Source organism: Gallus gallus, chromosome 1 (genome assembly GCF_016699485.2).
Source record: "Gallus gallus isolate bGalGal1 chromosome 1, bGalGal1.mat.broiler.GRCg7b, whole genome shotgun sequence".
Lineage (NCBI taxonomy): Eukaryota > Metazoa > Chordata > Aves > Galliformes > Phasianidae > Gallus > Gallus gallus.
Window position 1 is genome coordinate 176,364,423 of NC_052532.1, and position 24,962 is coordinate 176,389,384.

Below are 24,962 nucleotides of genomic sequence, written 5' to 3' on the forward strand. Positions count from 1 at the left end.
GAGTATACCGCAGATTTTAAACTTCTGAAGGAAATCACAGCTTCATTTGGAGCTGAGATAGCCAAATCAGAGGAATTCTGTGCTAAAATTCTCCACAGTTAAGCTGAAAGAAGAACTGTGATATTTGAAGGCAGGGAAATGAAATGCCTCACCAACTCTCTGCTGAGATTTACTCATATGTTTAAGGCACATTACCAACACAGTACTGGAAAACACACCCTTTGGTTTGGTGCAGAGTGTGTTCTTAATCTTCACTGACCACCTGAAATGTTGAGGCTAAAAACCAGCTACATTTGGTCAGTTTAGTAGGCCTGCATAGTTAATAATAGGCTAAACAATATATATCTATTTCTTCCCTGACAGTCTCTCAACAGGTTTTATACTTAATGCTTCTGTAAAGTATAAACTGCTGGCAAAATTCTCAGTTAGTTGATCCAAAGTATAACTTCAACCATAAAAATGTTAGAAGATGCCCCGGATTCACCCTCAGCCATTGCTACTTCTGGGGCAAAAGAACAAAAGAAAATGGTATTCTCAAGCAACCTGTGGAATGAACATCTCAACCCAACCATGCAGCCCTCCACAGATTCCACAAGATAATATGCTGATCTGCACATCAGCTTCTGGAATGCTAGAAAACTCTGACTTCTGCTTGTCAAAGTCACATCTTTCTATGCAAATTTCCATCTGTGTTGCTTTCTTCTTAGCTGATCTTGTTGTACGTGCAATCAAATCAAATAGCACTCCAGGTAGAATTTATGTTTCTGAGATGCACGGCTATAATTCTACATGATTGGAACAGAGTGTATTTTGCATCTTGTTTGTAGACTGTAATATGGCAATTAAAATCTACAAAAAATATACCATGGGTGGAAATAAGTGAGACATGTTGCCTAAAATAGTCTGACAGCAAGTCTTGATAGAAAAGGTTCTGTAAAAATCTCTAAAGGTATCGAAACATTTTCAAGTTATATATTATGTTATCAACTTTAAAAAGGCCTTTGTATTTTCCCTTTTTTAGCATCAAATTAGAACAAAAAAATTAACAGCTGATAGCTTCTTTTTATCCCTTTCTCTAATGAAAAGCCCTAAAATTTGAAGGGGAAAAGAGGGCTGGAAGGAAAAAAACCTGAAAGGTTCTCATTAACCCTATGCATTTTTTTTCCACAAAAAATAGTGGAAAACAAAAACTGCTATAATTGTTTCCCACCTCTGAGTCAACTCTATCATTTATCATACTGAGGACACAGTAGGACTATAACCTTGCATATAAATTTTTATGCAACATAACCAAAACAACCAAGCATAACCAAATTAGTATTTTCAAGTATGTTGCACTGGGCAATATCTTGTACTGAAAACATTTACTTAGCTTGTTTTCAGTGCTATTTTGTACTGAGCTACCTTTCAAAACAGAAAACACTTTTGACTGGTACTCCTAACAGGAAGATCTGATTATTTGTTTCCAAAATTAGAATCATAAATTAAAACAGCTGCTGAATTCAAGTAGTTAACTAAGTCTTCATGTTTTGTTTAAAAATGTTGTAGTCAGAAAGCTCAGCCACAGGAGCAAGGAATAAATGCCATTTTATAAAATTACAATAGTAAAACTCCCCTATAGTCACGTCCTATACACAGACTTCTAAGCAGCTATCATAAACACCAGCATACATTCAGGTGTATATATGCTATGATATACAATACCTACTTACATTTGCGTTCCCATACAGATGCCGATATCTATGATGTTTGTATATATCTGTGTACCGAAAACTAAGTAATTTCCTTCTATTTCCTCTGAAGTCTGTGCACCTATCACATCTTAATTCAAATCCTTTATCTCTCATTGAACTTATCTAGAAGAGCACCTGCTGTCAGATAAGGTAGGCAGTCAATGCTTAACACTTAAAAAAAAAAAAAGAAGAAGAAGAAAAAGAAATTGCCCTCAGTAATGTTATGGCCCTCATATTTGATCAAAAACTCACAGGAAAGACACTCCAAATGTAGCAATGTAACTCTTCATTCAAAGCTAAAAACCATTAAAAGAAGAAATTTTGATTGCTTCAAATACACATCTCAATCAAACTGCTGAAACGAATCCAGGACTGAAGACACTTCTCTAAGAAAAAGCCATTTTACTGTTGTTTTTGAACTTTGAGGAAGGAAGGAATATTGGGCCTAAAACAAGCCTTCTCTTGGTGCCAAAGCATGTGATTAGGCAGTGTATTGTCATTTTACTATCTTGTTATGCGTAGAAAAGTGAAGAGTTACTACCAAAGAACTAAAAAACAGAGTATATACTTCTGAACAAGCCTACGTTTTGCTACAGGAGATGATGCATCTGGATAAAGAACTAAGAAAATAGCACCACAATTTCTAATTCATTTTTCCCCCCTAAATCACAGGGTCTTTTTTTTCCCTAAAGCACAACAGGGCTATTTCACTGAGTATTAATATGCAGTTACTGGCAAACGATTAAAGAAAGCGTGTTGGAAGACAACTATAGTTCTCCTAACATTCAATTTGCCAACTTAAAACAGACACTGTGAACTATAAAAACTGAAATGACTCAGAGTCTACAACCACTCACGAAGTGGAAAAATCCTTCCATGCACACAAACCAAGTATGGCCTAGCTATTCTTATGTCCAGATGAGTGTACACACAGTTGTAATATATTTATTTGTTATTATGTTTCTGCTTTTACCTTTTGTCTTCTCTTTTCTTTTCGCTTGTCTTCAGTATCTTGTAACATTTTTTCTTTCCAAAGATCAAAAAAGTAGGAAGGATCAGTATAGAACTTCAATCCATCTTTCTTATCATCCCTGGAAATACAGCAGAAGAGAAGCTAAGAAAATATGAAGCATCATTTTTGAACTAACCTTACCTTCAAAGGTCATCCAAATTTATTTTCTCTGCATCATGAATTGACAGGATGTCAAGTGCATGAAGTGCCACTCCTGGCAATTACAACTTGCAGTTGTCTCGACTCATGCTAAGAATTTCAGGGAAATGGGGTGAAATCCACAGCCTTTCAGGAGGTGTGCTCCCAGCTGACTGCTAGTGCGAAATTCCCTAATTCTACAAGATGATCAGTGCCAAAATAGGATGTATAGGGGACAGAGGAGCCTAAGTTATGCATGGAGCACAGCTGACTGAAAAGAACTGGAAAAGGAGTATTTGGCTCAATCCAGACAAGGAAGCACAAGATCATCACTACTCTGAATGGCAGAAGAGCTAGGAAGGTGGTAGCAACTGAAGGTTGAGTAGTGCCAAACTCTTCTAGGAGGATTTGAGACAGAGCTGATAGGGGCTTCGTAGTTTGAATTGGCAGCAGCACCCAGGGTCATCGAGACTACTGGATCACGGTACAGAGAACAGATCTTACACACTATCTGGTCCTACAATGGCTACATCCTTACTTTCTGTGTGCTATATCTCCTCATTATTAAGATCTAACTTCTTAAAAGGAATCGTGGGGCCATTCTTCCATTCCTTCAGCTTTGATCAGACTACAAATTGGAGTTAGTATAAACTTTATCCAAAGCAAATAAAAATAGTTTAATAGCAGGGGCTGTAAAAGACTTTAAAAATAAAGTTTAAGTAAATTTCGCTCAGGCATTCCTAATACAAAAGGAAGAATGCAATAAAGCTCACTGACAGTACTATCCCGATACAAACTTCTTGTTTGTTGTTTGTTGTCCACAAACTGGACCACTGCTTTTCAGTACGCTTGATTGATAAAACATTTACTGTATGCCCATAAATACAGAACACAACTGTCTGTAGCAGTGAGTAAAACAGTGTACTTCGGCTATAAATTGAATAATTTTATCTTCCAGTAAAAGCTACAAAGAAAGAAAAAGAACAACTGTAAATGTTCTATGTCATTCCTAAAAAAGAAAATTCAAATAAGCTACCGTAGAGCTTGAGTTCCTGCTTTATGTAGATCTCACAAATCTCATAATCCAGTACCTATCAAATGTTAAAGGACACAGTACAAATACGTTTGTCCTCAACCCTTCAGGTGAAGCTAATTTCATTAACATGCGAAATCAGGAGAAAAAAAGACAGTGTGTGAGCGTGCACATACATACGTATTGGGAGAGGGCAGGGAAGGCAAAAACAACAAAACCAAATTTCCAGATAAATAAAGCAAAGAAAGCATTGTTCACTGTATTATTAATTTTCTTTTCACTTTTTACATGACGAATGGCACTTGCCCTCTGATGCCGTGCTGCCATATAACACTGTTACGCTGAAATACAGTGATTTTTTGTCAGGTACAACCTGTGATTTTCAGTATGGTAACAGCAATTTCTGTTTTCATGAACAGAGAAGCCTTCAACAGAAACAAATCTCAATAACCAACAAAGGTTTTCCCATCCACTGTAGTCAATCTTTACATACAAATAGAAGAATGCAAGCACTCAATGTTTCCATACCTGTAAGGTGAAAGAATATTCAGAGGAGGTGGTTTGTCACTCTGATTATAAATATCAGCCACTGGGTTAGGAATGCTGTTCTTTGAAACTACCTGCTGATCTTGAACTGTTGAACTCTTGAATGCTTTTTTCATATTGATGTCCTGTAGTGATACTGTTAAAAACAAAAATCCATTTAGCATATATCTGAAAGTAACTTAAGTGAAAATTCATTTTATGTGAACTCTTTAAAAATATGTGTAGAAAAAACACGGAAGGAAAACTGAAAGATATGTTTGTACTCTTCAGGAGCAATCATGATATATAGGTATGCAGGCATGTAAGAATTGATGTAATAAATCAAATTTACATCCCAATTGATCCAGAAGTTCACTTGAAATAACAGGAACATGAACCGTATGTCTTGGAAGTTGATGAAGTAATCCTGTCATATGCAGATGTGCAATGACTCCCCCTTTTTTTACAAGGTTCAGAAAGCCTGGCTTCAGCCATGGTACACAAAGTTTGATATTTCTCCGTCACAGCATGGTTTATAATTACATCTGGTATCCATCAGCATTCAATCCCACTCTAATGATTAAAATACAGCCTCCGGAATCCCTATGAGAGCATTCCACGACATTTACTATCTTTCAATTCCCAGTGTTCCCATACAACTGATAATGTCTTTCAATTTTAAGTCTTCCTTGTCTCTCTACAGAGGAAAATAGGTTTGTACATTCCAATAACATACTTTTATTGCATCTTTGCTGGTACACAGCCCTGTCAGTCTAGCTAGGCTTTCTTTTGTACTTAATATATATTTCCCTGAGATGGAGTGTCCTTTGCTAAAAAGCTCCAGATAATGCCAATCACAATTTAAACGTGACAGTAAGCTATCTTATCTTCTATTCTTAGGCAATCTGATGTTTGGTGGGGAGGGGAGAGCATTGTGTTTGACTGTCAAACAGAGAAGTCTTCACGGGCTTATTTACAATGATATTATTTCTGGAATGTATTGTATATAACAAAATGCATATTCATATGCATATAGCTTATTACCACGAAGGTGATAACGAAAGTATAAACTGAAGACAATTTAAAATAAAATCTTATTATAATCTCAGTCCATCCACTAGTTTCCTCTTTCAACACTCTTTTTAATAACTCTTGGAACTCTGGAAACTAACAAGAAGGTATCCTGCAATACGAGTGAGACCTTAGAAAAAGGAAACAAAACCACACACACACACATACAGTAAACCTCTAATGAGGACAGCATTTCCAAAAAAAATGTACTTGAAATTCATGAAGTCTGACATCACCCATCTCAACGTGGAATGAGTTCACTCTACAAATATCATCTAGTTTGCTCATATTACCACCACAGTGTTTCAAAATCTAAGCTGACTATTGGCTCAATAAGAGCTCAGCTTATGTTCCCATGTAGCTCATAGCCTCATTTCCAGTTAACATTTTTCAAAACACAAAAAATATGAATCATGCAATAATTTCCGATCACCAGCTAGCTAGAAATGGAAAGCTAAATATTATACTATTAAATATTAATGGCACCATTTAATATTGGCATAATAATAATATTAAACTTAACACATAAGCTTTATAATTAGTACTATTAAATGTATTTCAAGTAGTATCCATAAATAAGTGGATACTACTTACACCGTTGTCCTGATTTAAAAAGATTGCACATTTTACTGTATGTCAGAAATTATAATTTTCTGGAAAACAGAAGAAATGATTTAAACAAGACATACATGCAGAGGCTGGCTCAGACAGGTAACTGAACATGAAAGCAAACACACTTACTAGAGCTTTCAGGCCAAGATAGAAGCATGTTCTGCTCACTTCAATGAAGGAAGTGCTTTCAAACGATGTAATGACATTACTGAAATTCTTCATCTTTACTGTTTATTTATGATGTTGCTGTATATATATATATATATATATTTTTTTTTTTTTGGAACACATTGCCCAGAGAGGTGGTAGATGCCCCATTCTTTGCAGACATTTAAGACAAGGTTGAACCAGGCTCTGAATAATCTGATCAAGCTGTGATGTCCCTGCTCGCTAGCAGGGAGTTGGACTAGATGACCTTTAAAGGTCCCTTCCAACTCTAAAGATTCCATGATTCTATGATTTATGATGTTAATAACCAAATGTTTCAGCAAGCGAGGACACAGCAGCAGAAACTACTGTTTTTAGTGACTAGGACCTCCTAGAGAATTTCAGCTAGTCAAAGTAGACATGCAGCAATTCCTTAAGAAGTGCTTTAAGATCTTTGGTAACTGTAAGCAGTGATCCTGAACAGACTGTAGTAAAACAGTTTGTTACCACCCTATCCTGAAATGAATAGATCTACTGCCTCGAACTTTTTCAAATGCACTCGTTTATTTCCAGTAAGGTTCAGACTTACTCATGATTTATTTTATTCACAGACTAAAGTTCTCCCCATGACAAATGCAGCTTAATAGTTTCATTACTTTAGGGGCTTCGTCAAGTAGTACTCAGCCAAAAATGAAGACAGTTATATGAGTTAAGATTTTTTTTTCCCCTCACTCTTCTAGTGAGTTTTCTTAGTAATGCAAGCTGGGAAAAATCAAGATGAAATATTGGTTCACGATTACTTTGAAAAGAGAGAGACTGTTGTGTAATTAAATACAGTGGCCTTGTCAACATCACTCCTGGCTCAACGCCTTCATGCAATTACCTACCTTCTTCTACCGTTGAATCCAGCTGGGTAACTTTGACAGCAAGGCGATCGATTCTGTCTTGAAGGGAATTTGCTCTGATGTAGAAGCTGTTAGCCTCATTAAACAATTCACCAAATATGTCTTCAGCATGTTTACCTGTATAAGAAAACAGGCAAGGAAATCTCTTTGCTAGAGAGGTAGAAAATACAAGACAAATGGCTTCAATATCATGCAGTTATAATAACACACTCTCTGCAGGACTGTAACAGCATAGTTCTTCATTTACCAAAGTTTTGGACAATAGATGTGGACAAAGTCTCAAAACATGCTCTAAATGCTGCTTGAAGTCTATTCTGGGCATCCAGGTTGGCCATCTGCTTAAAATAACAGAAAAAAAACCAAAAAACAACAAATCCCACATACGCACTCAAAAAAATGCACACAGACTGCCAAGTCTCATAAGGCTGCTCATTAAAACCTGCCTCCACAATGAAAAAGACTTAAAATTATTGCTATAAAAGCTTCTGAAGTAAATCCAGAAAACTAAGATCTAGTAACCTATAGTCATTAACATTTATTTAATTATAGACACAAGCGTAAGCCAACGTTAAAATGAAGGCAAGGTGAAGCAAACTGAAGGAGGTTCCTCAAACAATTTGGCTTGCTCAGCTTTATGCTTACCCAACATGTTGCTCTGTCATGGAAGCCTTCTGTAAGACTGAGATGACAGAGCTCACGTTGACCATGGTCTGTCTGAACTTGACAGAGTACAAAAGAGGAATCTACAGTCTTTTCAGCCTCCCTTTCAGCTGTCATGTTTTCTTAACCACTATAACAGCATATCTAGATCTGTAGCCATAAATCCTATCTTAATTAAATGTGCTACAGTGGATAGGAGTGGCACATGACAAAACCAACCCCTTCTTGGTACACAGGACCTTGTGTTTGCCATCCCCTCCCTAGACCTTTCTTCTCCCAAAGTACTAGACACCCTCATCCATTTCATTCACCTCCTGCTCCAATCATTCTCTCAGCTCCATTTTTAACATTCCCCTTGCACCAGAAATTCCCCTACAAATTTCAGATTGCACCTGCCCACATAGCTGACAGTACTGCACCTACTTACGTCTCAGTTCCCCCTTCTACTCTACAAAGACACTGCTGCCATTAAATTATAATTCCACTAACTATTTCTGTATCCAGTATCTCAAGACTTCCATGCTCTGTTAGTCCCTCACATAGCACAGGTGCTCCAGTCACTTCTGTGTCTTCAAGACCTTATGTTGGGCTCTCTCCAGTATGTCCATGCCTCTCTCACTCAGAACTGGACCCAGCGTACCAGGTGCAGTCTCACCAGGGCTGAGATGAGGGGAAGGATCACCTCCCTCAAGATGCTGGCCATGCTTTGCCTAACTGGCCCTCTTAGCAGTTTGTAGGCTCATGGCTCCTCCTTCTTGGCTAGTTGAAAACAGGCCAGACACTCGCTTTCCTCCAGTCTGCACACACCTCTTACTTGCCACAACTTCAAATATTACAGAGAACGGCCTTGCAATCACGTCAGCCAGCTCCCTCAGAACCTATGAGTGCACTGCAGCAGAGCCCATGGACTGCTGAACGTCCAGTTTGCTCAAGAATTATGTGGCCCAATCACCCTTCACCAAAAGTTACACTCTCCTTGCTCCAGCCTTTCCTCCTGGTCTCTGATACCCAGGATTCCTGAAGGCCAGACTTGCAGCTAAAGACAGAAACAAATAAGAAATTCAGTACCTCAGCCTCTCCACTGCCCTACGTAACCAGGTCTCCCATTTCATTCAGGAGGGGGCTCACATTTTCCCTAGTTGTTGCTACCCTTTGCATGCTGGCCAGATTCAGTTCCATTTGGGCTTTTTTCAGCACTTCAACTAAATACAGCAGGTCTTACATTCTTCTTCCACCAGTATTCTGAGCTCAAAACACCAACACATTTCAATGTATGCTAGTTTAGGTTAATATGTTGAGATCATCACTATAAAGGCCACACAGATACGCACTTGTTTGTTATCTGTCAGTAGACAAAGTAAGTCAAAGTTTGATTGTGAATATACTTTTAATAATGATTAATTTAAAAAACAAAACAAAAAAAAAACACTTGCCACTCTAAAGCAAGCGAAAATTTGATCAGTACCCAAACATGCAGACAAGCCATTTAAGTTCCAAGCATAAATCTTTCAACTTAAGAGTTGGTTTTGGTACTGTAAGATTTCATTTAAAAGCCATCAAGTACATCCCAACACTCAGACAATCTAAAGAATTGGTGAAAAATAATAATTATGCTGTTTGTCCACCTAAGGCTTCCCCTTCCCATAGAAACAGTTGAGGGGAAATGTAGTCATGATACTGCTTCATCAAATCCCTCTTCTCAGAATTATTTAATGTCAATTAAAGGAAAAGCCAAGTCGTCATAATGCCAACTTGAAGTAAAAAGTATGTTAATGTACAGCATAAGATCTAATTAGGAAGTGTTCAATCCAGAAGTATATTTATGGCTTTAATACTTAGTCTTCAAAGGTAAGCAGGTGTAATTATTTCTTACACATAACCTTAAGTCAGTAACAAAACAACAAAGCAACACTCTGTTGCAGAGCCCAGTTTTTTTTTTAACTGGCAAGAGCTCTGCTGCCATCAGTCCAAACTCCAGCGCCAAAAGTTACAGAGCATTTGTGGGTGGTGTTTCTTCAAGGTCTTTCCTCTGTGTTTTACCCTATGAAGCAAACATAATGCTCACAAATCTACTCACGGTAGATTCTCTTCCTCCAAGTTGAGGTGAATCCCCTAGCTAAGTTTTTGCCTTATGTAAGGAGCACAGTTTCACACAGAACTCTGCTTACTCTGCCTGCGCTCAAAGCCAGCTGGCTGCAAACAAACCCAAATCTGAAGTCATAATAGGAAAAAAAAGCTCCATTGAGATCACATTCCTTTTGGATAAGTGCTTGTTCATGTCTCCTGAAAAGAGCACAAGCAAGCCAAATTTGTAAGCAACAGCAGACATCAGCTTTTAGAATCTACAGTGGGCTTACAGTGAAACATTAAAACACAGTATGACTGCAAGATGGACTTGCACTTGCTCTCTCCATGCTTCATGCTGTGGGAACACCCACAAGCTCTGATACTGTCAGCAAGACATACTACATTAGCTCCAGCACAATATTTTTCTATGATCATTTCCTTGCTCCCAGTTGGCTTGAAACAGGCAAAAAAAAAAACAACCAAGTGTTATCTGAAAAAAATGCTCTGCAAACATGACAAATTTTCCTTTTAGACTGTGGAAAAGCCTGGCTGTAAGACCTCACTCATTAAAAATCACATTCATCTGTTAAAACAAATGACGCATCACTTATCCACATAGATCTTTAACTGGACCCTAATAAAATATATCAGGGCTGTTTGAAGGGACTTCTGATGACCTGAGAAACCTGCTAAGCAGCAGACATGAATTGATTTTCATCTAGTTCCTCAGCAGCAGTGATAAGAGGATGTGGATACACAAGGCAACAAATGAATTAGCCCCAGTGCTGTATCTGGAGAAGCGAAAGCTAGACATTCCTAGCAAGATTTAACAAGCCAGAGATGTTAAGGAACTATTACCCACATTCTGGCAAGCACTGTACAACTCCAAAATAAGGTCAGATACACCTGAATGTCATCAGGAAACATCAGCTGTTCTTCTCCACTTTCTGAAACTCGATACAGAGCAAATGCAATAGCAATTGAAGGTAATGATAGTAAATGCAAATATACATTAACTATAAATAACTTTAAGCTCTAAATTAGCAGCTACTGCTCAAAAACAACCAAACATTTGACAACCACTTAGATACTCCCCTGAAAATGTCAACTCAAAAGTTTAGCAGCAGTCAAAAACCAACATTCTTCAAACTTTCAGGGAATTAATGATAAAAAGTCACTGTGACACTGTTTGGATTACAATGCAGCCCCACATTTAAAAAAACCCTCAAGCTTCAATCTCCCAGACAGAAATACACATCTATGGAATTACAAAATGATCTCACTCCGAAAAAAATGTCAACAGTACAGGACACTCCAACTCACAACGTATCACCAGGAGGATAATAATGATTTAAAAATCACAGCTAATAACAGAAAAACATGGAAGGCAACCGCTTTCCATTATGTTTCAGACTTATCAAAAGGAAGAAAGGGAACAATTTCTATTGTGGGACATTTTGCCACAGGTCACTGTGCGTGAAAAATGCACAGTTCTATTTGAGCACATCTAAACAATTCCAGAGATGATAGGTTTACAAAAGCTTGCTACATGGGATGATTCAGATAAACCTCCAGCTCAGAAAATCCCTAAATCACTGACCGCTGGTAAGCAGAACACAATGTGTATCTGGTACTCTCTCCCTCAGCACAGGCTATTCAGTATCACCACAAACTGAACATCAATCTAGTGGGATCCATAGTCAAACCACACAGACTTTAACAAACTACTTACATCTGCAAAGTGAAAAAAACTGATTAATTGATTGTTTCTTTTCTAGGACCAGAATTATCAGCACAAACAACAGCTGCTGGCTGTTAGATGCTTTCTGAAGAAGGCAGATTTCTCATTATTAAGAAGCCTTATTCTTCTTGCAAGCACTCCAGACATGCTGCTAGAACTGCTAGCTGTGGTGTCAGCTGAGAGGTGTACTGTGCAGGCTGTTCTGTGTGGAGATAACGCTAGCAGTAGACTGGGGATTTGTTTATGGCAAATTCCATTCTTTCAGAATGTTTAATTTTGTTTGAATTCAAATAATTATGAACACATAAAAAAGAAAAAGAAAAAGAAAAAGAAAAAGAAAAAGAAAAAGAAAAAGAAAAAGAAAAAGAAAAAGAAAAAGAAAAAGAAAAAGGCCTAAGAAATAATAATACCTTAAATAAACTGAAATTTCAGTCAAATCTGTTATTTCATGCCAGGAGGTGGAAGTTTTCTGTCTTAATCTTGGACAACTGCAAGCCAAGAGCAACTCAAGTGCTAGCTCCATACCTAGCACCAATTTCTCACATCTAAGAAAAAACTCCTAGTTGACTGGGTCAAAGTTGTTTCTTCCTTACAGTTAAAAATCTCAGAGAGGCTCTGCCTGTATAAAAATTTACAATACAGAAGAGCATAAAAGCAATGAAGTAGCATACCACTATTGCATTACATAGGTGGCAATGTCCTGAATCAGTTTTGCTATTACAACAACCTATTTCAGAGCCTTCCATTTGTTCAGGTTTTCATCAGGAATCCGAAGCTTAAAAGAAGCTGCAGATACTTACTCAAGCTGCTTAGCTGGCGTATGATAGCAGCAAGGGTACTATTCGTTACACATTCCAGCTCACTAGTAATTCCCTCTGGTAGAGCTCCTCGGCAGAGATGCCTCGGTTCAATGTTTCTTTTCACCAAAGGCATGGCTCACAACCTGGAATTTACAGAAAAAGAGAGACTGTGTTTACAACAGTGGAAATAAGAGCTATGAATCTGTTCAGCACACATTCAGCTTTTTCTGAAAAACATACTTCACCTTTCTTCTTTTAAAGCACTTGCTTCAGTCTTCCCCTTGTAAGACGTTGTACCAGTTCTGCAAAGGCAAAGGAGTCACGTGCTCAAGTCAGAATATGACAAGAACACAGAGTATGCAGTCGACATAGACAACACGCACCAATTCCAAGGCAAGAAGTATGCTATTTACTGCTATCCAGACCAGTGCTACAACATGCCAGTGCTTCGCAGAATCATTGGACTTCAGCACACATTTGCATTTGAAAAACTGGCAGTTCCCCCTGGACTCACAGGAATGAATGCTGTCTGCAGCGAGCAGGTCACTGCCTTGGCACAGAGCGTTTGCCCAGCGGGCCACAGACTGGTCATCCACGCACTACAGCCCCATAACTGCGTCAGATGTTGACCAACCCTCATCCCAACAGGTTTTATATCCAAACGATAAACTCATCTGACAGATAAGGGCACGACACCTGAACAGAAACAGGCTGGGTGAGAATGAGAGAGAAGTTCTATGCGATGAGGAAGTTTTCCATTAGTATTGTTGGATGACAAACTGAATGAGGCAGTGAAATGTATTTACCACAGTTTGGACATGTGCCAGATAAGGGAAGACATTCTTCTGAGAGAACAAAGGCTATTGGAACTGGTCATCTAAGGGACAAAAAACAAACAAACATACACACAGAACAAACTAGGGAAAACTAGTGGAACTGAATACTTCATTAGGCTTAACCAGTGGAGGAGGGAAGTATGATGCTGTAAGCAGAAAAACAGATACCAAGCATTTCAGGAATCAGGTGATCAATTAATGAATGCAGAATGCTAAATTCTTTAATGAACACTTTTTTAGCCTAAGTTCTACAGAACCATTCCCAGGTGAAAAACATGCAGAGATGGACTTTCAGAGATAAGACATTTTCTTTTGTTGTATTTTCTATTGCTGTTTTCAGCCTTCCAGAACAAGGACTGCTTGTAACTTCTGTTACAAGGAACTGAACTAGTCTCTGTATCCAAAAGAAACAGCAGCAAGTTTATTCCATTCTGATTAATTTACGCATTAAGTGTAATTATGTAGGCTAAGATGCTGTATTTTCCAAAGAAACTGAAACTACTCATTACAAAAAAAATTCAAATAAAGGTTCCTTGAGAGTTGCCTCTGAGAAACAGCAACAATCAAGTTGAGAGCCTGTGGGTTAAAACTAGGAATCAGGCCAATACAAGACATCTGATGGTTGGGGTTTGCTACAGGTTTCCTGATCAAAAACAGACCGTTGACAAGGCCTTCTTACTTCAGCTAAAAGGAGCACCCAAGCTCTCATCCTGATGGGAGATTACAGACACCTGAATTTCTGCCAGGAAAACAACATGGCAGGCTAAAGCAATCCAGGAGATTCCTGGAGTCCATTGAGTATAACTTCCAGATCTAATTATTTGACAGACCAACCAGAGGTGAAGTGCTACTGGACCTGCTGCTCACCAGTGAGGAGAAGATCATGAAAGAGATTAAGATTGGAAGCAGACGACATGCATCCCAAGGTCCTGAAGGAACAGGCTAGTATGGTTGCCAAGTTATTCTCCAACATATGATTGTCAAGTGAAATCCCTGGCAACTGGAAAAAGGGAAACATCACTCCCATTTACGAGAAAGGAAGAAAGGAAGACCAGGGAAACTACAGGCTGGTGAGCCTCACCTCTGTGCCTGGGAAGATCATAAAGATGATCCTCTCAGAAGACATGTTCAGACACACGCAAGATGAGGAGGTGATCCAAGACAACCAGCATGGCTTCACCAAGGACAGACTGTGTCTGACCAATCTGGTGGTCTGCTATCACAGAATCACAGAATGGCCTGGGTTGGAAGGGACCTCAAGGATCATGAATCTCCAGCCCCCCTGCCGGGCAGGGCCACCAACCTCCCCATTTACTAGACCAGGTTGCCCAGGGCCCCATCCAACCCGGCCTTGAACACCTCCAGGGACGGGGCATCCACAACCTCTCTGGGCAGCCTGTGGCAGCACCTCACCACTCTCCTTGTAAAGAATTTCCCCCTAACATCCAACCTAAATCTTCCCTCTTTCAACTTAAAACCATTCCCCTTTGTCCTGCTGTTATCTACCCTTTCAAAGAGTTTACACTCTTCTTCTTTATAGGCTCCCGTCAGGTACTGAAAGGCTGCAATGAGGTCACCCCGCAGCCTTCTCTTCTCCAGGTTGAATAAGCCCAGCTCCCTCAGCCTGTCCTCGTAGGGGAGGTGCTCCAGCCCCCTGATCATCTTCATGGCCCTTCTCTGGACCCTCTCCAACATCTCTCTGTCTTTCTTGTACTGGGGGCTCCATACCTGGACACAGTACTCCAGATGGGGCCTCACAAGAGCCAAGTAGAGAGGGACAACCACCTCCCTGACCCTGCTGGCCACCCAGCTATGATGGGTGATGGCATCAGTCGGAACAAAGGACAACTGAAGCCATCAACTTGGATTTGTGCAAAGCCTTTAACGTGGTTCCGCACCACACCCTTATCTCTGAATTGGAGAAAGACAGATTGGAAGGCCTGACTATCCTACAGATAAATAATTGGTAGGATGGTCACAGACAGGGGGTTGTAGTCAACAGTTCTATCCCCAGGTAAAGACCAGTCAAGAGTATTATCAGCAGGGATCCATCTCAGGACTGGTGATCTTCAACATCCTTTATTAATGACCTGGACAGTGGGATTGAGTGCACCGTCAGCAAGTTCGCTGATGACACTGAGCTGACTGGTGCAGTTGGCACTATAAAAGGAAGGGACACCATCCAAAGGAATCTGACCACGCTTGAAATGTGGGCCCATGTGAATCTAAAGAGGTTGCACAAGACCAAGGGCAAGATGCTCCATTTGGCTCCATTTTGCATATGGGCAACCCATAATATGTGTAAAGAGAAGGAAAAGAACTTATTGAGAGCAGCCCTGCGAAAAAGGACCTGGGGCTCCTGATGGATGAAAAGTAGACATGAGCCAGCAGTGTGCTCTTACAGCCCAGGAAGGCCAACAGTATCCTGGGCTACATCAAAAGACGAATGGCCAGGGGATTTGGGAGGGATAAGGGGGGGGATTATTACACTTGGCTCTGCCCTCGTGAGGCAGAAGTTACGTGGAGTTCTGTGCCCAGGCCTGGGGCTCTCACCACAAGAAAGATGCATAACTGCAGGAGATGGTCCAGAGGCGGGCCACAGAGATGATCAAAGGGCTGGGAGCACCTCTCTTATGAAGAAAGGTTGAGGGAGTTGGGCTTGTTTAGCTTGAAGAAGAGAAGCTTCTGAGGAGGCCACACTGTGACATTCCAGTACTGGAGGGGAGCTTATAAACAGGTGGGAGAGCGATTTCTTACACAGTCTGATAGCAATAGGACAAGGGGGAATGGCTTTAAATTAAAAAAGGGGAGATTTAGGTTAGATGTTAGGAAAAAATTCTTTACTCTGAGTGGTGAGGCCCTGGAACAGGCTGCCCCTAGAAGCTGTGGATGCCCTTTCCTTGGAGGTGTTGAAGGCTGAGTTGGATGGGACCTTGAACAGCCTGATCTAGTGGCTAACAACTCGGTCCACAGGAGAGAGATGGAACTACACAGGCTTTAAGGTCCCTTCTGGCCTAAGTCATTCTATTATTCTATAGTATCAGTCTATGATTCCCAGGTTTGTGTTGTGCAGTGAATGCAGTTACTGTAATGGTGTTCCACTGAGCTCCATGTTCCTCTGCCATTTCGGGCTATTCTTCAGCCCCAGTTTATTGCTAGCAGAGAAACTCATTCTGATCATCTGCCACTACATTAAACATGTTGAATCAGATATGCGATAGACCACATTTGGATTTTATAACAGTTTAATACAGCTTCTCCTCCCATCCACCCCCCGGATAAACAAAAAAAACCAAAGAGTTGTTACTAATTTCAAGACTTGTACCAGTTCAGAAGGTTGGGACCAATCACAAAAGACTGTTTTACTTTAGCTAAGTAGATACCACAATCAGAGACTTGCACCTAAGACGAGTGGGACCAAGTCCCAGCTGGACACCACACAACTCCTGATCCAGAAGCCTGTCTGTACAGTGCACACACCATTAGTCACAGTGAACACAAATTCACTCCTCTGCTTCAAACAAAACAGGGATCAGCTTCCATGTGGTGCCACGGCATCAGCCCACCCTCTGCATCTGGCACCAGAGATGAAAGGCCCAGAAAGCAGTTCTGACGCTGCACCAGAAGCATATGAGATACAAGCACCAGACCTGAAGAACAGGAACAGAAGTCAACAGGTGAGAAAGGAAACATACGGTTGGATGTCACTTAACATCTCCCTAAATCCATCTGTTTGATGATGATCAGGAACGACATCTCACAGGGCCAAACTGACCTGAGCACAGATACCGCTCAAACCCTACAGACAACAGCAAGCGCAGTTAACTTCATTTCCACGCACATTTGAGAAGAACAGCACATCAAAAACTTGAATTAGCTGAGATCAGTCCATTAAAAATTTGCATTAGATACATTCCCTCAGTATTCTCACTTCCTTTCTTCTCTCTCTTTTTTTTTCCCTTGCTTAATAATGTGCTTAACTGCCTTACGTTTTAAAATTAGAAGGCACTTAGCAACAGTTACTGCGTTAGAGGTAAGCAGGTAAAGATCTATCTACAGACAGAGATAACTAAGGAACTGGTGCTTCTCTTCCTATGCTTTTCCTGCTCTTGCAAAGCATCCCCTCCCCCCAGGTCACTTCTGACCACCTTCCTGCAGCCAGCAGCTGTTGAACTGCATGCAGGGAGCTTGACATTGCCTTGGCAAGTCAGATTTAAAAATCAAGTAGAAAGCAGATGTACAGTAACAAAGATGAAAGAAGACAAACACAATGTACAATCTTTCTAAACAACAGCAGAGCATGGCTATTATAAAAGGCAAGCTGAGTTTTCAAGTGTTTGACCAACTGGCAAAAACTCAAACCAACAGCTGCTCCTAGAATCTGCCTTGGCCTTTCCATATCCCCAAAAGGCACTGTCATTTACACTAAAAACACACCAGCAACATAAAAAAATAAAAATGGAGCTGGATTTTGTGATTCTTATAGTATTCAAGTTCTTTATATGTTCACCAATAATAAAAGTGAATGCCAGTTCATTATATAATCCCTTTCCTTGTGACTGTTTCCTTATTTTACTTTCTCAAAGACACTGTTCAATTCTTTTTTTTTTTTAATTCTTAAAAGGAGGCTTTTCTCTTATGCCCTCAAGTAGAATATAACAAAGCTGAACGTATTTGCCTCAAAAAAGAGATTTCCATACATTCACTCTAATTCTCTCTGAACAGATAACTTTTAGGAGGTTTTAGAACTTTCACTGACAAATCTCACAGCCCCCTAAAAGAAAGAGGAACTACAAGAGGAACTACCATAATTCTCCTTCCACACAGGAGAAAGAGATGCATTGAATAAGTAGCTTGTTGAAAGCAACGGAGTTTGATATTACATAAATGTATTCAGTGTCCACATTCCTCATGAGAAGTCCACGGAAGCCAAGAGGACAACTTCTTTGTTGCATCTACCCATAGACAGGTGCAAGTACAGTAAGGTGAGATGAAATACCTCATGCACAAGCTCTGCTATGCAGCTACCTAAATTTAAGTGCCTAAACCCTAGAACTGAATAACACCTCACCAAAAACACAGAAGTGCTGTAGACGTCTATGCCTCTAACCCCACCATCTAAATGCACTGCCTCATACTAACCAAGCTGCCTCTGTGCCCAGGGTACTTCAGCTTTTCAAATGCCTGCAAACAGTTATATTTTGCCATACCTAGTGTCATACCACTCAACTCAACACCCTAAATTTTCATCTGAGTTGCACTTGGTTGGAGTAACATTGACCATTTTTCTATTCAAGTTTGTAATTCAAGCTACCAGGTGTGTGCTAGGCAGGAAGAGAAGGGAAAAAGCAGGAAGATGAACAGACCCAAAGCTCTAGATTTGCAGATGCTATCCCCTCTCTGGATTTCCCACCCCCCAGCCACTACCAACACAGATCTCCCTGTGCTCCAAAGGCCTTCATCCTTCACTGAAGATGCAAAGAAGAGGCTACATGGATAACATACTCCAGTTCTCTTCTTATCTCAAGGGAAGGAAAGGAATACACATCCCCTTACACACACTCCACTGTGTTTTCATTCATCCAAAAAAAGATGACAACAACTGGGAATTCCCAAGCTTTGGGAATTTTTCCTACTGACTTCTGGATTTTATTTACTTCTCTGTCTGTAATGACAAGAAATGAGAACAAGAAGATGAGCAGATAATGTGGAAATCATTATTTTAAGTTCACAATCTGAATGTCATTAATCTATCCTTTCTAATAAGAACCAAAACAATGTGTGTTTTTTTTTTTTAAACTAAGTTCATTCCATCCAAGCTTTTAATCAGCATCTTGTATGCTGCAGAAGTACATAAAATACATGGCCACCCATTACTGTATACCATTGTTTAAATGGCCCAGAATAATGAGATTACCAACAATTGCCAAGTTTTTAAAAGAGCTGTGAATAAGTAGAAGATCCATCAAGCATGCAATTACTGTCTCAAAGTATCAAAATGAAGTATTTTGACTAAACACCACGATTGTAAGTCGTAAGTGCTTTAAGTGCTTTACTTCTATACTTTTATTTAAGAGACCAAGTATATTATTTTCTTATTAGTAAACACACAGTTCTTTTCTTGTTTTCTTTATTCTTAATACAATTCTTGATACTGGCAGGCATTTGTCAGAAGTACACAGAATGTCTAATAGAATTTTCCTCCTCAAGGTAACTAAAACAGCAAGAACAATTTCTCTTATCCTTAGTAAACTAGATCTTTTGACAAGACATTATACATAAAGCAAAATGCCTAGAAAATACCCACTTCAAAAGAATAGGTGAAATTTACCATACAAGCAACTGTCTACCAACATCATTTCCAGAAATCTTTCTTCTGACTGCCAAATCTACCTGAAAAAATCATTGACATCCAAGGCTGGAACAAGAATTTCTTGTCTTTACAGCAGCAGACCACCACTTCTGGTCTTATCACACCAACCTAGTAGTGTTGATGAAATTAGCACTGATATTCCCCAAACATTTTCATTTCTTTAACACAGCTCTACAGCCCACTATCTAGGAAATGCGGCACAAAGAACAAGACTGAGAGATGTTACTACTTTATATTCTTCCTTCTGAATGGAAAGAAAACATTCCAGAACTACAATCCCAACACTAACTTCTCTCCATCACAGTGCTCTTCCCCAGCAGTTTCCAGGGAGATAAAAACTGTGTCATTTTGACAGATTGTGATAAAGTTTCATCTTCTACTCCAAAGTAAGTACAAGATGTATATGATCCTTTTAGTAGCCTAAACGTTGTTAAAGAAATAAAGATATTTCACGCTCTCTATAAATTAAGCAAGCATACAGACAATCATTAGCACAACTGAGGTTACTGCATTTTTATCTTCATTTCTGCAGAATTCCTCTACAGCTTTTTTCTGGTTCAATTAGAACATTATCTACACAATATATTTTTTTCTTGTACTAAGTTCTTATCATCCAAATTAACTGATTATAAAACATTTCTCAGCTAGTTTTAACCTCTCCTCCTTTCCCTATGGTCATCTTTCTCCGAAAGCCATCTGAAATACTTTTTGGCTGTCTCCTTCTTACGATTCACATTCTCACTTATAGCAGCTTACCACACTAGGGCAGGAGGAGTTTCAGACTTTAAACACCTCAATCCAAGTTGCATTCTTGAATATAATATTGGGTTCCCATTCTTTGAAATTCTTTTCACAAAACGGAACACAAAGCAATGAAAGAAAAACAAGGCAGACCCACTCAAACTATTTTGAAAGTTCTGAAATAAGATTCTCATTCATTAAGCTTAACATGGAAGATAAAAGTGTGTAAATGCTGCTAGGATAATGATTTGGGGAAAAAGCTGCGTATCTGAAATTTAATAGAGGTTCACAGATTGCACAATACAATAGCTTGCTGTCCTGAATTCAATCACCCTGCCAGCACCAGCTCCATCCACTCCTTTGTACTCATCCTGTATCAGAAAACAGATGAAGCAGGACACCTTCACACTTGACTAAAGCCTCTCATCAGCTGTTCTTCCCCTAACCAAAACCCTGTTCGTTACATCAAAACACTGACCTTTCTGTCCCAGGTGAAGTAATGGTACTTGAGAAATCAAGCTAATTGAACTGGGAGGCATCTACCAGCTGTACTTCTTGCTGGGAAAAAGAAACAAAAAACACACCACCAACAACATTGGGCTAAAAAAAATAACACCATACTAAGAGCATGGACTGGAACACTCAGGGAAAACACAGACAAAAGCTTTTGCTGAACCCAAACAGGTAGACTTAAATCTGATGTAACAGGACGGCGTTACCTCACACTGTGCTTAAGGGTAAAAGGTGGTCGGTCACATCACTGTCATGGAAAAAAAAGTTGAACTGTGCCTGTATGGGTCTAAGTCTGGAATGGCCACCATAAATGTATTTTATTGTTCAGTAGAAAGCACAGTTACTCATCTTCTCTCCATATGCACGTGGATAATTAACCACATACACAATGACAACAACTCACATTCTTGCTTTCCCCTTGAACAAACAGTGCCCAGTTTAAAGTATCAACAAAAGATGCTGAGACATTAATCTTGCTATTAGCGCGACGGCTGCTCGTTCAGCACAAGCCCCCTCCAGATGGCTCTGTGTGAGAGGAATGGTGGGATGGGGAAGAAGGAATATTCCATACCATTCTGAACATCTGTTCAGCTGCCTTCATACGCTAAAAAACAATAGAAAAACTTACTGCCACCATTAATTTTGCTGTTCCAAACTAGTATCACGTTAGCACCAAATGCACTGTAAATGTTACAAGTGTACACAGGAGAAAAAATGGCTTTTCAAGTCACGCAAGAGCATTTGATTGCTTTTTTGCTATCTTAAGAATGGACTTGTCCAATAAGTACTTATGCTGCACTGAAAACATTTTTCTTTCATATGACCTTTCTTGAAATCTGTATCATGCTCCAAGAATGTATTATCGTCTCTTCTCCTATTCAAACAAACAGAACTGAATTGAGTCACCATTTGTTTTCCTTTATTTCTAGCTTCATTTCTGTTTGACTTCACTGAAAAGATACACAGTATGCATTTGTTGGGGTTTGTTTAAGTTCTATCTCAATAGTTCTGCACAGCAACTCGAAAATATTTTCCTTGGGCATACACAAAAAACGTGGCAGCTCTTTTTTTTCAAGCAGAGGTGAAAGAAATAAATACAAAGCTACTTTATTGTACACAGTCTACCTCTCAAGTAACATTTCTGCTTTAAAAATACCACTGCTTGAAAAGAAGCACTCAGCCAGAAGAAGGAACTCAGCACTGCGTTAAGAAAGCGGAAGCAGCGCTTTGTCCTACAGCACAGGAAGACGACTTAAGATTGATAATCCTCTGTCCTGCTTCTGCTCCATCCCTGCACGTGCAAACCACAGGGCTGCTAAATTTATTCAGCTCTTGCTACTTTGAAAAACCAATGGTTACACGAATGAAAACGTGCAAGAACTGACAACAACGCTGATCGCAAAACAGCATCTTGTCCAATCTCATTTCGTTTTCACCTTTGTGACCTAAATGATAGCATTTAATGAGGAGTATAAGCTGTACGAGGTCAAAAGGAGTAAAATCACAGAGCAGCAGAGAGCTAGTTGTAACATCAAACTAATTCAGTACGGCACAGTCCTCCAATGCCAGGTCAAAATTCTTTCCAGATGTTATCTCTATGGATCTCATCAAGTTTGACTATGGAGTTAATTATGGAGAGAGAGCCACACAGTACTCACTCTCCTTAACCAAAGTCAATAGCCCAGATAGCTAGAAAAGTGCCTATGTGTCATTCTCAGGTCATTCTTATACCACGCAGCAGAAGCATTCCTAGCCTTAAAGCAAATCACGGTTCAAATACTTCACAGTACACTTAAAATACTAATGATACCCACCTATCCAGTACCACTACATTTTTCTAGCACATACTGCTCCTCGTAGGACAACGGGGTAATAAAAATCAGAAACTGACAAGAAAACTGCTATTCATCAAATACTGTTATTTAGCTAAGTCAAGCATACTAATACGTTTCCTGCTCATCCGGAGGAAGTTTGCCTTGTTCAGCATCTGCCCACTGCAGGATCTGATAGGACTGCAGTCCAAAAAGCATTATAAACACCAGTTCCCCCTTGTGAAACTGAGCACAGAGCGGCTGTTATTTTCAACTACCAAGAGACAACAGTAACTGGGATTCTTTCAGTAAGGCCTCCTGGATGAATGACTATCAGGCATCCAGACCAGTCAAAGCAAACACCCTAATACATATTCTCACTGCAGTTTAAATTATGGAAAGTTGCCTTTCATCTAGATTACAGAACTGCAATAACTTGGTCATAAATGAACACCAGCAGCATTATGACTGTATGGTATGTTATGCTACTTTAGACAATTTGACACTGGAACAAATTCTGTAACAAAATATTAAAAATTTGCACTAAAAATGTATTTTTCCTCACACATTTAAACTACAATAACACACAAACAGTTCTTGGAGCCCATTTAGAACACACTTGTACCAGCCTTCCACCTCCACAAACAGCAAGTGTTATCAGAAGCTAATTCCTTGGTTATCTGAAGAAAATGTAGATGGCAGTTAGGCCTTGCCTTGCTGGATTAGTCTGATGCCATTTAACAGAGCCTTGCTGGATTTAAAGTGCTCAAAATACCTGTCTGGGTCACAGCCCACGTGATGAAGGCTGAATGTTAAGACCTCCAGGATCCAGCATGTGGTGAGAACATGCAGTTCAAATCCTCAAATCACCTTAAGCTAAACCAGAAGCAAATTCAGTAATTTGCTTCTCAGGATTGCAATTAACCTTAAATTGCAGGGGAAAGTACAGAAGTGACGAAGGATCCACTTCATGCCCCATAATACCCATTTATATGGCAATACATTGTGTTCCCTACCTTCTTTACAGGTCTGATAATTATTACCAAGAGAATACTTTCAGAACAGCATTTTTCAGAAAAAAATATGCTGTTCTTCAACTCTTTCCCCTCAGCAGTTAATCTAGAAGGTCAGGGGGATGCATTAAGTTCTCATAGTTGTTTTTCATTTAAAAAAAATCATACATGCATACGCATGTTTTTTGTTGTATGTATACACACATACAGTGTGCATACATGTATTTGCTATATATATATGCACATATACACAGCTGTTATGCACATGGAACTCTAGGATGATGGATGAGAGCAATTACACAGGTCAAACTGCAAGAGAAAAAACACTTTGTATCCTGACAGTTCAGCATCAGTCTCTGTTCTGCCTCAGCTCCTGATGTGACTCCTGGAATCCCAGTTCTCACCAGGCAGGACAGACTTTTCCACGGGAAAGCAGCTGTAGCAGTGTTTGACCAGGCCACCACAGGATGTATCACAATGCCTGAAATGTCTTGCAGGTAACTTCAATGTCCACCTGAACAACCAAGGTCTTTGAGCATAAGTTCCCCAGCATATGTCTCCAGTACACAGAAAGATCATGGAAATTTAAGCTACAATTCGCCAAGGCAGAGCTTCCCATCCACTCCTACCAAGGAAAACATTCTTTACTCAGAGGACAGTGAGGCACAGGCACCGGTTGCCCAGAAGCTGTGGATGCCCCATCCCTGCAGGTGCTCAAGGTCAGGCTGGATGGGGTGCTGGGCAGACAGGTCTAGTGCTTGGCAACTCTGCCCACGGCAGGGGGTTGAAGCTCAATGATCTTTAAAGTCCTTTCCAACCCAAGTTGGAATCCCATGATTGTACGATTTCAGCTCTAAACTCCAGATTTTCCTGATCCTTCTGATTGTGAAGCAATCAGTATTTTACTTTCCCTATGTATCAGAAATCTAGAAAGAACAGTTAAGGTTATGTGGGGAAAACACATTTATCTGGGCTTATTTTAAGGAAAAACTTAACAAAATATTGTATTTAGATTCTATTATCAACAGCTGAGTCTAAGGAAAGCAACATAAGATTTCCTAACTATTTTCATCCCGAGCCAAGCGTGCCATCTGTTCCCACGAAGCATGCCAGTCACCACGAGATGGACCAGAGCATACCACAGAGGGTAGTGTGATCAAGGACTGGTACATAAACCAAGAGAGATGCTATGAGTGATAGAAGGGAATCACAACAGTGGCAAAAAAACAAA

The 24,962-nt window shown here is 39.7% G+C and overlaps 1 protein-coding gene across 13 annotated transcripts in view; it reads right to left on the minus strand.

Moving 5' to 3' along the window:
- WASF3 (WASP family member 3) overlaps positions 1 to 24,962 on the minus strand; it is a 64,510-nt gene that overhangs the window by 11,655 nt on the left and 27,893 nt on the right. For 6 of the 13 annotated variants that reach the window (XM_025146845.3, XM_004938779.5, XM_040704114.2 and 3 more), the window contains 4 exons: positions 12,445 to 12,587; positions 7,159 to 7,293; positions 4,445 to 4,598; positions 2,707 to 2,824 (listed from right to left, as the gene is read on the minus strand). In XM_025146845.3, coding sequence (XP_025002613.1) covers positions 2,707 to 2,824; positions 4,445 to 4,598; positions 7,159 to 7,293; positions 12,445 to 12,577 — 540 coding nt within the window. In that variant the 5' untranslated portion in view covers positions 12,578 to 12,587. Of the gene's footprint in view, positions 1 to 2,706; positions 2,825 to 4,444; positions 4,599 to 7,158; positions 7,294 to 12,444; positions 12,588 to 12,684; positions 12,747 to 24,962 lie in introns of all 13 variants that reach the window. The other 7 variants (XM_040704084.2, XM_040704134.2, XM_025146846.3 and 4 more) reach the window with 2 other exon arrangements.